Source organism: Xiphias gladius, chromosome 8 (genome assembly GCF_016859285.1).
Source record: "Xiphias gladius isolate SHS-SW01 ecotype Sanya breed wild chromosome 8, ASM1685928v1, whole genome shotgun sequence".
NCBI classification, from domain to species: Eukaryota; Metazoa; Chordata; class Actinopteri; order Istiophoriformes; family Xiphiidae; genus Xiphias; species Xiphias gladius.
The window spans coordinates 5977111-5989727 of NC_053407.1; the positions used below are offsets into that span (position 1 = coordinate 5977111).

At 41.2% G+C, this 12617-nt stretch overlaps 2 protein-coding genes across 4 annotated transcripts; one reads left to right on the forward strand and one right to left on the reverse strand.

Moving 5' to 3' along the window:
* Positions 1–180: 180 nt before the first annotated feature.
* On the reverse strand, positions 181–7012 carry znf319b (zinc finger protein 319b). 2 transcript variants are annotated; one of them, XM_040134249.1, is made up of 3 exons: positions 6685–7012; positions 5478–5543; positions 181–5392 (listed from the first exon to the last, which is right to left on the reverse strand). In XM_040134249.1, exons 2-3 carry the CDS (start codon positions 5480–5482, stop codon positions 3526–3528), a joined length of 1872 nt encoding a protein of 623 aa, XP_039990183.1. In that variant the 5' UTR covers positions 5483–5543; positions 6685–7012; the 3' UTR covers positions 181–3525. The 2 variants fall into 2 exon arrangements, with proteins under 2 accessions (XP_039990183.1, XP_039990182.1); XM_040134248.1 differs by having other exon boundaries at positions 5478–5664.
* Positions 7013–7514: 502 nt separating this feature from the next.
* usb1 (U6 snRNA biogenesis 1) lies at positions 7515–12474 on the forward strand. Of its 2 annotated transcripts, XM_040132067.1 has the most exons (7): positions 7515–7852; positions 8687–8826; positions 8964–9147; positions 9606–9659; positions 9908–10013; positions 10269–10349; positions 12139–12474. In XM_040132067.1, exons 1-7 carry the CDS (start codon positions 7695–7697, stop codon positions 12244–12246), a joined length of 831 nt encoding a protein of 276 aa, XP_039988001.1. In that variant the 5' UTR covers positions 7515–7694; the 3' UTR covers positions 12247–12474. The 2 variants fall into 2 exon arrangements, with proteins under 2 accessions (XP_039988001.1, XP_039988002.1); XM_040132068.1 differs by lacking the exon at positions 9606–9659.
* The last annotated feature ends 143 nt before the right edge of the window (positions 12475–12617 follow it).

Sequence of the window (12617 nt, forward strand, 5' to 3'; positions counted from 1 at the left end):
AATTACACCAAGAGGAGAAAAGAAACATTTTACAAGTCAAAAAGACCAACAAATGTTAAAAACAAAGCTCTGTTATATGAGAAATAACATTGCAATTTCTTAGAGAGCTGAATTCCAGCTTGAAAAATCCCACAAGCCATTTAAGTTTATAAATGAAAAAAGTTTTATTTGTTAGTGCTGTGTGTAATTGAATGCTACATACATACAGATAATCCTAGCATGAATGTACATGTACTGTACGTCGCCACAGAGTTTTTTTTCATTTTAAAGGTTTTTTTTTTTCCAACATCATTCACATAAACTACAGTACAATTTGAAAAAGCTATAGGAGGGAACAGTGCTGTGATGGGGTGGGGTGGGGCACCAGTTCCCAGGGACAGAACACAGGAACTAACACAGCAAGCATGCAGAGAGCAAGAGATACCAGGGTCTGATGGGTTCACTTACTGGAACTGAAAAGAAGAGAAGGATGGCCGGTGGGTAAACTGGTGCCTAAACTCACTTTTTCGATTGAAACCAATGCAGACGGGGAGATTTATTTAATTTGTGCTTATACAGGAGAGCTTCCTCTCCTTTCCCCGACTGCTTGCTGGATATGTGATTGATTTTTAACCGAGAACTGATTGAGATGTGACATTTTTCAAGTGCAGCGCTCCCTTTCACTTTGCAGTATTCCTCACTGCATTCTCAGATTGGTCCGTTACCATTACTGTAAGTATAATCTATAACACACAGGACAAATACACTACCAGACAGTCTCCATCACTAATACTAACTACTATACTAGTGCTGCTGGGCTGGAATAATTCTTTGGCTTTGAAGGTACACTTGTTGTATTATTTTACATGGTTATTATAGTCTACTGTCAGCACTAAACAGTTTGTGAGGTACTTCTGGAGTGTCTATATTTATTATGCACATCTGATGATGTGCCAGCACCAATTAACAAGTCAAAGTCCTTGAGTACTTGTAGTTCTTGGCAAATATTTTTTGTAGTACTTATTCACGTTTTACACCACCACAGAAATCTTTGTGTACAGACTGTTTTCTTCTATGATTTGGCCTTAGATACTACTATACATTGTGAAAGCTGAATGCAACTCTGGCAAATGTGTTAAAAAAAATAATAAAAATACAGCCATCTTTATACCGAACCTACCCCAAGGCCCTGGTCTCTCCCTCCAAGGATATAGATATTCATATCAATTCAAAGAATATTAATAAAAAAATATATAAACAGATGTGAAACCATGAAAAACATACAGTACTTTTTAACTTTAAGTCTAAGTTGTTCTCACAGTCATAATGCCAGATTTCAGAAAGTAAAAGTAAAAATGTGATGGCTGATGGGACCAACCATTTTGACCTCGCATGATGATAATGACGAAGGAGTGAGACAGAAAGCAAAAGAGGAGGAGGAGGTGGCAGAGGGGCATTGTGGCCCCACCGTAAGGCTAACAAAGAAAAATTAAAACAAGAATTTGAAAAATGTCACTTCTATCTCCTCGGCCTCCTCCGTTTGTATTAAATACTTTTCAATACTGCACTCAAACCATGAATCAACAGTAAAAGACAGGAAGGTGAGAGAGGAGGGAACAGCTCCCCAGATGGACAGAAAAAGGAACAGTGGCGATCACAGCCAACATGTAAACCAACTGGTGTTCCAAGCTTCATAACAATCTCATAGCATTCAAAGAAGAGGAAGGCATCATTCACTCTGGTATAAACCCAACCTGACAGACACAACGTCGAGCTCAATGCAACATGAATGAGAAGAAACAGTATTAATATTTCTTTCAAAACATGGAAAATATTCAACACAAGGTGCAGATTCATCCTGCAAAAAACAGCTCTCAGAGAGACCAGTAAGGTTAGTAAATTAAAAAAACAAAAAAAAAAAGGCGCAGGTCTGTTGAAACATTTCTAATACAATTCTCTTCAGTCTGAATTTCCCTGTTTGACAGAATACCATTTACATTCACACACTCAGACTCACACACACGAAGGGTGCTCTTTGAGATTCCCTGCAACATGCCAATACAATCACTAAATGGACTACAAAAACAACAAAAGAGCATTTGTCAAAACATTTCACATGGTAAAAAGTATCAAGAATACAAAAACAGTTCTTCAATATATTTTTTAAGAAAGACAATCTGGCTAAGTACACTCACACATCCATAGTATGTACAGGCTGAGAGAGGAAGTGTAATGTTCAAATGTGGACATTTTCAGTACACATTAGTCTAACAGCACTGACTTCTGCAGGAATATGACGAGTATATTAGTGTGAAATATATATTTCTATATATGTCTATAACCGAGGGTGAGATTGGAATCAAACATTAGGGGTTTTATTGATAGTTCATTTCTGCTGGTTGGTTAGTCTATACACGACTGGGATCAGGTGCTGCTTTATACTGGTGTTCTGGTAGAAGCAGGAACGGCCATAAAAATCATGGCCTACATATACACTGAAATACATTTCATCATCAGAATTATTTCACTATAGGACAAAAGATCCCCAAACTACCCCCATACTTTTTCCCTTCACATATGTTGAAGACATTACTGGCTATTTCAGAATTAAGAAATGTAAAAATTCTAAAACCCAGTGATGAGGAAGCAGGGTGTTAGGTTGGGACCAAAGTCCCTGTTTGATACACTGTTTCTGTTTCACTGTAGGGAAAATGAAAACCAAAAGAATCTTAGTCATCCTTCACCTGACCAAAGGAAAACGAATGTGAGTGTACGTGTGTCTAAGGGGTTAGTCAATCTTTCCAGTCAGGGACAGGGAGCAAAAGACAAGAAGAAAACTGATGGAGGGGAAGAGGACTTATTGGAGAAAGAGAGGGAGATATGGTGAAAGAAAAAAACAAAAGGAATGATCCCCTTCCAGTGGATACTCTAGCAATCACAACAGTTTCTGGCCTGATCAGTTTAGGTGGAGACTCAACTCTATTGATTAATTCGATACTCTTTACAACATACTTACTGCCAAACTATTTGAAAAACTCACGCACACACACACACAAAAAAAAATAAAAAAAATAATGGTTGTCTGATATTGGCAAGACGATGACAAGACTTTTTTTTTCCTCTCTAAGGGGAGGAAATTAAGGAGGACTGAAGTATTTTCTAGAGAAACCTGCATTATGGCACCTGATTCTGTCAGCAGAAGTTGCACTTGGCTGGCAGTAAGTATGACTGATGGGAGTTAATTGGTTGTGGCCTCTTCACTGGTATCAACTGTCTGAGTGTGGGTTTGAATAAAGAAGGAGGGAAGGGGTTCAGGAACGGAGAGAAAAAGTGCTCCTCGGGATTTCAAGGAATGAGTGGGTTGGGACAGGTTAGTAGAGCAACAAGGACCTGATGTTGCACTGGTGGAAATGAATGCAATAGTAATAGCCTAGGCTGTCCTGAAAATGTAATGAATGTTAGGCTGAATAAATAGCCTACATGGTATACACAAAAGGACACAGAGTTTAGGGAACTGTCCGTTTAGGGGAAAAAGTCTCCAGAGATTTATATGCACTGGGGCACAGGGTAACCCCCTCCATCGGCTGTGTGCTGCACCGTGTGATCCTGCAAAGAGCCCAAGTCACTGAAACGCTCGCCACACCAAACACACTTGAACTGGCCCTCTCTAGAGTGTGTGCTCTGGTGTTTGGTCAGATGCTCGCGCTGTTTGAAGCCCTTGTTGCAGTGGCCACATTTGTACGGTTTTTCCCCTGTATGTACGCGCCGGTGTCGGTTCAGGTCAGATGAGTATTTGAAACGTTTCTCACAGTCTGGACACTTCAGTGGCTTTTCCCGCGATGGGTCGCAGCGATGCTGGACGAATTCCGAAGAGGACAGGAAGCGGCGGTCACAGAGCGAGCACTTGAGGGGCTTTTCTTGGCAGTGAGAGTTTTGATGACGCTGTAACGTGGAACTCTTCTTGTAGCCCTTGCCACAAACATCACACTTATACGGCTTGTCTGGTGAGGTGTTGGATGACTCACCACATTTGTGTCTGAGCAGCTCTCCTGACTGGCTGAACTCCTTCTGGCATGAGGTGCACTTGAACAGGTTGTCCATGCCGTGGACGTGCTGGTGGTAGAGGAGGTGAGAGGGCTGCATAAAACCCTTGTCGCACAGATTGCATTTGAACGGCCGGTCAGTAGGGTCTTTGTGTGTGCGTCTGTGGCGCACAAGTGCGTACTGCTGTTTAAAGCTCATCTGACACTCCTCACAGTGGAAGGGACGCTCCTCAGAATGTGTGCGCTCATGTTGGCGAAGGTCGGACGGCCGCTTGAAACCCTTTCCACATGTGGCACAGCGAAATGGGCGGGAACCCTGTGGGTGGCAGGGGTGGTGAAGGAGCTCCGATGACTCTTTGAAATGCAGCTCACATAAGTTGCATTTGAACAAGTGCTCACCAGAGTGCACATACATGTGGCGCACGAGGTGGGAACGGTGCTTAAAACTCTTTTCACAAACAGCGCACTTGAATGGGCGCTCATTGCTGTGTGTTCGCTGATGGTGCTGTAGATGTGAGGACTGGCTGAAGGCCTTGTCACACGTGTCACATTTGAAGGGCTTCTCTCCTGTGTGCACCCTCTCATGCCGTGTGAGTTCTGACAGGTGTTTGAAGCCCTTCTGGCAAACAGAGCATTTGTACGGCCGGTCTCGGGCTGAGGGAAAAGGGAGAATGGATGAACTGCTGCTGGCTGATGCCCCATCACTGCTAGGTTGCTGGGGGTTGTTTGAGTTTGGTGTGGCATTGCCAGAAGAACCGGGTCGGTAGGTCTTCTCACATATTGAACACTTCATTGGGTTGGTGCTGTTATGTGATGTGTGGTGCTGGGCTAGAGAAGTGAGTAGGGAGAATCCCATTTTACACACCCCACACACAAATGGCTTTTGCTCCACCTGAACACACTGGTGTTCTAGCAAGTCTGTTGCCTGGTGGAAAATCTTCATGCACTGGGTGCACTGGAATGACCTGTCCTGACTCACCATGCACTGGTGCTCATGTGGGTTAGCAAGGTGGGAGATATCATGTCCACAGGCCCCACACTTGTGTCCTCCCTCTGTCCCCACCTGTACGGAGGTCTGTTGGGTCTGGGTAGTGTGCTGCTGCTGACTGTGTTGCCCACCTGCATGCTGCTGACCCCCGCTGTGTTGCTGGCTGTGCTGCCCATGCTGGGTCTGTTGCTGCTGCTGTTGCTGCTGTAGAGACGTAGCATCTGGCTGCAGTACGATACCATACACGGCACAGCCCAATGCACTCTCAGTTACTGGAGGAATGGTGTGGACGACTGGAGGTGGAGCAACAGCATGCTGCTGCCAGGCCTCAGTCATGCGGGCTCGGGTGTAGGGATTCAGTTTGGCAGCTGGTGTGGCCCAACTGCAGTGAAAAAGGGAGATGGGCACATATTTAAACAATGGGCTAAACTACTCAGAGTGTGTTAAGAAAACAAGACAAAACTCACTCCATCTTAGCAAGTGGCACTGAAGAACTAGAAAGGGTGCGTCGTGAAGGGGCCGTGACGGAGGATCTGATGACAGGACAGGAACAGTGATGTGTAGAGGAGCTGTCGCTGTGTGGGGAGCAGACTTATGTGGAGAGATCTACAAAAACCCCATACTGTCACTTTATTCTTGGCCTTAAGGTGTTATCTGGATTAAAAAGAGAATCAAGGTGAGTCAAAATATCAATGTGCAGAAAGAGGTTACTCAATAACAAGTGTCTGTGGGTTTAAGCTACAGACTCCAGCATTATGTTGCATTTCCATCATCCGCTGATCCAACAAACAGTACACCCTGGCTGAAAAAGAATACCTGTGTAGCAAAATGCTTAAAAAAATTTGCTTTGAAAATTCAAGTATGCCTTTGAAATCTTGCTACATCAGCTTTAGCAGCCAGTCTGTGCAACTTGTGACTAGTCTGTAAATTCGGCTGAAACAGAGCCATTAAAAATGTGGATGAGTAATATTGTAGGACATGTTGCAATATTAGGTTTACAAGAGCTGGGTTTCAGACTATGCAGACACCCTCCCAAACAAAATATCATAGCAGTTTTTTCATTCCTCCTTAATGAACAACTCTCGAAGATGGTAAACCCCAAGCGACGTTTTTAATCAGTCGTATTTTTTATGGAGTTATGTACACAAGGATGTGAAGAATCTGAGTATTCTTACGATGATTTTTAGCTTATGTTGACATTGCTTAAAACATCCCAATTGAATAAAATGTATTTAGACACAACGGGCTAGTTTTAGCTGTGGAACATACTTGAACACAGAAACACACAACTGAACACTCATTAACATATACACTTGGACAACGATGGTTAACGTTTAATCGTTAATTTAAATCTTTATACTATTTGTCATGTGGTTCCACCCCTGTCTATGCAGAAATCCAAATGCTCAACGATTCGCGGTTAAAAAAAGTGGAAGGCAGCGTCTGCGCATCATAACGTTTTTCATCTCCAGGCAAAGATCACTGTAATCAGGATAGGTTAGATAGCTAGCCTAGCCACTTGCTAACGCAGCCACAGAGGCGCAGGAGAGAGCTAGTGTTAACATTAGTGGGCTAACCACGGGAAAATAATAGCCAAGTAGCAGCTACGGCAGCGACACGTTTGTTGACGAATGTTGCATGTAAACAGCGATGAGAACGTTTGCATTTACATACCTGGTGCGTCCAGTCCAGCCTGCTGAGTATTCCCGATAAAATACCAGTCTATTGTAGGTTAGTTACTCCCACAAATAACGTTAGATCCCCCTCTTACATCCGAAAACGGAGCTCGGGTGCTCTCTTGTTCTAACGCGGTGGCTCCAGGGGCCGGAAAAAACGGGATTTGCGGGTCATTAAAAGGACCCAAAAATCTCCGGCGAGTTGCAAAATCTCACTATAGAATCTATCGTTTAACGTATAAATTTATTTGACTCCTAAAGCACCCTCTCGGCTGGTGAAAAAATATGCATTTTGTTCTAAATTGCTAGCTAGCTATCAGCTAGCTTCTGAGCCCCTGCCCGCGCACGGGAACATGAATAATCCAAGAGTTAATTGGCATGCTCACAACACACACACACACACACGCACACGCACGCACGCACACACACACTCACTCGCTCACTCACTCTCTCACTCACTCTCTCACACAAACATACATACACACGGAGCATTCTGTGCGATGGTATTACTCAGTCAAAGGTTGTCTTGTTCACCACATCAATTCCTGGTGTCGTGGAGTAAAGTGTTAATGGCTGTTAATGATTCGTATTGATTAAGTGATTTAAAAAAATGGCATCTTCCAGTTTTAGCTGAACCCCTCACTTCGTTGTTGTCATGACATAAATAGATGTTTGAATAATAAAGAAATATTTAAAGATGCGCAGATAACAGTACTTAAAAAACTATGCTCAAGTTCCTCACTAATGCACTGTACACATATTGTAGCGAGGCTCTGATAGGGGAACTGATTAGCGGTAGTGGCTGTTTCACTGGGACATATATTATCATCACAACAGGTTGTTTACATCGGAAATGCAGGGCAGTGCGGACCATACACCGGATGATTGTTTGAAGCCGCTGGAAATACCTCTTGAAGCCATGAAAACATGTTACTTCCTCTTAGTCTTTTAGATAATGTACATGTATAATGAATGTTTGATATGTCCTGACATATCACATACTGTAGGATGTTGGTTGGCTACAGCAGCAGCTCGGAGGACGACAGCGAAGCGGCGATTGATCTAAACAAAAGCTGCTCTTCAAAGTTTCAAGAGGAGGACGATGGTAACGATGGCTCCCCAGTGAGGAAGAAACCCAAAACTGAAGAAGAGGTTACTAAAACTAGGTGTGTGTAACTAGGGATGTTTTGTGGATTTTTTTAGGTTGAGTGGGATGGTATGATGGCAGATACAGTCCATAGTGAAATGAAGAGCATCTTCACTCATAACTGACATGTCTAAAGCACGTTAAAGCTAATATGCAAAGCTTTTGCCAAATGGGCTTCAATAAAAATACGTATACAGTACAAAAAAAAATTAAGAAAATACAAAAAATAGATTAACAAATGCAAAATGAATCGTAATAAAATACAACTCATCACCCATGACCACATGTCTGGTCCTTTAGAAACTTTCAAATACTGACCTCATGTCCTTAGAAAGCTATCTGTCCACAGGAAATTTTCCTGAAAGGTTGTTGAACAATTCAACATAGCTGCACCTCAAGGAGGTTTTTTTTACAGCAATGATAAGATCTTATCTTCCCACAAAAAAAATTTGATTATGTGATAATATATCATTTTACGAGGTTGATTATTATAGGTATGTTTATTGTATTAGCTGCTTGATACCATGAAGTTGCTCAACTTGAATGCAAAAAAATATGGTTGAAATGGTAAACACTCTCAGATGAGTCTTAATGTATGTATATTTGCTTTTGCAACCTTAGTTACTACTGCTATATGTTTCTCAAATTTTAACATATAACCAAGATTACTTAAGAAAACTGTTTGATAGATTTCCCAGTAACTTTTTAATGTAATCAACGATTAATTTCCAGCAATGGCCCAAGATTTAAAAAAAAAAAAAAATTGATGTAGGTTTATTAATTGCAGTCTTAGATGTGAGTTTTTAAATGAAACTGAAGCCATATAGAATGACATTGGCTGTGTTTCTTGCAGGCTGCCTCTCCCTAGTTGCCTGCTGGCCATGTTCCCAGATGAAGTGGACCCACAGACTGAAGACAGCTCTCTTCATGGTGGACGTATCCGCTCTTTCAAACATGAGAAAGGAAACTGGGCCACCTATGTTTATTTGCCATGTAAGACTCATACACAGCACTGTTGATGATTGATAATGAACCAAAGTTGCATCCTGATTCCTCACATCTGGATTCTTATGTACATGTCTATTGTAACGCTGAGGGAGTTTTTCTCTCTTGTCTCCTCACCACATCAGACCATCCCGAGGAGGAGTTCAGGGAGTTGTTGGAGGAGCTGCTTTCAGCTGCCAGGGTCCATGGTGTGGTTATGACCCCACAGGAGGAGTTCCACCTCAGCCTGTCTCAGACAGTGGTGCTGAGACACCACTGGATCCAGCCCTTTACACAAAGCTTAAGGGCAGACATAGCACACTGCAAAAGGTTCTTTTATCTACTCATGGCCCATATACACACGCTAATTTGTCAATTTAAAATGGGATGGTGGGAAAGGAAAAAGACTATCTTGTTTCATTTTAATGAAAAAAACAATTTCTTCTTTACACCAGTGTTTTTTTTTACACAAGTAATTTATTTGCATAAATAATAAAACAGAAAAACACACGCCAGCAATACATGAGAGAGGGGGAAAAAAATGAAAAACAAGACTAGACAACAAGACAATGAAAATTTAAACATTTAGAGTTACAGTATTAATCCATGAAGAGAATGCAACTCTTACCTAACAAGGCAAGGTGATTAAAATCCCATTTGCTGTAGCAGCAGCCTAGATGATCAGTTGCACTAGAGCAGGTGGAATAGTAAAAACAGATTACATCTAAAGTTGAATATAGTGAAATTTTCATTCTAGCTAAAAAAAAGCCTCTGTTTTTTGTTGCCAGGTTTGTGTGCTCAGCAGGGAAGCTAAGGGTCTATTGTAACGCTGAGAGGACGAGGTGAAGTCAAAGTTCTTAATTGTCTCTCTTTCTCATAGTCAAAATATATGACTTTCTCACCTACAAAGGACCTGTAGACAAAAAATTCTCATTGTGGGACAGACAATTCCCTTGTTACTATCGCTAAAAAGTTGTGCACTTTCAACCTATTTTTATGTGTTTGCTTTCCTAATGTTTCTGTTTTAATTTTCTGAGCGGTCTGATGGCCTGTATGTATTTCTCTCTGTCTGTCTGTCTGTCCCCTGCAGGACATTCTTGGGAATGGAAGTGTGTACTGGGCATGCTCAGTTGTTGGACCTTGTCCAAGTTGTGGACAGAACAATGACAGAGTTTCGACTAGACACTTTCTACAAGGTCACTAACAAATGGATTCTGTCTTGTTAGCCCTTAAGCTAAAAATATTTTTGTGTCACCGTGCATAAATTACACTTTTTCTGTTATTGGAAGTGTTTATACCTGGGTAAATACAGTGAAACTACAGGGTCTCAATTAGTGAATGAGATGTTGTTTTATGTTGTAGCAACCCTTTCATTCTATTTTTAATATAAGATAGGTCAGAGTGCACATTCATGTCTTAAGCTAATAATATTCCCTCTTATGTACCTCTAGGATCCATCTTTCCATGTGAGTCTGGCTTGGTGTGTTGGAGACCTGACATCACAGATGAGGGAATGCATTCAGGAGATGCAGGTACTAAGACATCTTGTTTCTGTCAGTCCTAACTCTCAACACTGATGTCATTGTGTGTTCATCCTTCTTTTTAAATGTCACGGTTCCTTCTCTAATACAGTCCATTTTAAGGTGCCCATTTCTGTGTAGAGCCAGCCCGATTGACTGGCTGGCCTATATATCAACAAGTATGAGCCAATTAACCAATTTGTGTAATCAAAATGTTTTAATAAAATGCCTCAGTTTACTTAACAACAAAAAAAGCTTCCATGTAGTGAAATAAAAAAATACAGACATAAAATATATACTTGACACAATTATTGGTACCTTTGTGATGAATTTAAATTAGAACCTCAAACAAAATAAGGAACAAATAAGACACACCTGTGCTTAATTTTCAGTGTTCACATGACCTGAATCAACCAATGAATGATGGTTTTTACAGCATAAAAATGGGCTGATTGTTTCCAGTTTCTTTCACTATAGCGAAAACAAGAGAGCTGTCTTAGAGCACCAGAAATTCTATTATCAAAAAACAGAACAATTCCAAAGGCCACAAGGCAATCGCCAAAGATCTTGAAATCCCTTTTTCAATAGTTCGTAATGTTAAAGTTTCACAATCATAAAAAATGTTTAGATGCTTCCAGGATGTGGCGCTAAGAGGAAACTCAATGAGAAGTCTGAAGGTTGATGTGGACTGTGGAAAAAACAGCACACAAGACATCTAAAGAGCTTCAGGCTGCCCTGGAGCAATCTGGAGTGGTGGTTTCAACTAAACCAAGTAGGGCTCCAAGGGACGAAGGCTAAGGATGACACCACTATATAAGAAGGGCACAAAAAGACAAGACTAGTATTTGCAAAAACTTTCATAGATTAGCCACAGTCTTCCTAGCATAATATTCTATTTACAGATGAAACCAAAGTAGAGCTCTTTGATAATGCAGTGCTTCAGTTTGTTTATTGGCGATGAAATGAAACCCATAAGGAACAGAAGACCCTACCTACAGTAAAACATGATGGAGGTTCTATCATGCTGTGGGGCTGTTTTGCTGCCTCTGGTACTGGGGGCATTGAATGTATCAAAGGAATGATGAAATCAGATGATTACCAAGGCATTCAAGAGCAAAATGTGTTACCTTGGGTCAGAAAACTAGTTTTGAGGTGAAGAGTTTGAGTCTTCCAGCAGGACAACAACCCAAAGCACACATCCAGCAGCTCAAAAGAATGGTTGAAAAGGAAAATATGGACTGCTTTAAACTGGCCACAAATGAGTCCTGACCTAAAACCCATTGAAAACCTTTGGGAGAGAGCTGAAATCTGCCACTGCAAAGCAAAAAAAAAAAAAAAAAAAAAAAAAAAAAGACTCCTGCAAACTCAAAAGAGCTTGAATACATATGGAAGAGTAGCCGAGACTACCAGCAGACATGTGCAAAAAGCCTCTAGATGAATACAGGAAACATTCAGAGGCTGTCATTGTTGCCAAAGGTTCGGCAACTAAATATTAGTGAAGGGTGCCAGTAATTGTGTCTCGTGTACATTTTGTTTGTGTATTATTTCACTATTATGCAAGTTTTGTTTTTCATTTTCTTTTGTTCAGTAACCTTGGACATTTTATTGAAATATTTTGATTATATTATTATTGGTTCACTTGCATTTATTTCTGAAGACATTCTAAATTCTGTTGTTATAATTCAGGGGTGCCAATACTTTCAACTAGGATCATATGATACATTTTGACTGGGTGACTTGCACAGAATTTACCAACTGATCACTGGTCTTTGGGTCTGATTATTTACTATTGATTATTAAGCGTGTGGTTGATGACCATGAAGAAGGACCTTTTCCTCTGAGGTTGGATGGCGTGGAGATGCGCTGCAGGACTGGAAACAAGACCTTCCGCTTCCCCCTGGAGCCCTAAAACCTGACAAGACAGAAACCTCTCATGTCACGTCATTAGCCACATTGCAAAGCCAGGAGAAGGACTCACCAGATTCATTACAACTGTTGCTCACATTTTGACCATGAAGATGAAAGTAACCTATCAGCTTTTATCAGACTTTGGTAATCCCCTTTAATAACTGCTGACAGGTATGTAGCATGTCCTGGCAAAGATATAAATATAAATAAAGTTGCCACTTGTTTTATACTTTTTATACTATAGTTACGAATACTACAAGTTGTGTTTTGGGTTCACGCGGAGTGATTTGTGAATGAAACAAGCTTTTAGAGAATCATGACTCGTGTGAGAAGCTGCATACTCGAAGGGGCAATGTACAAAAGCCTCAATGA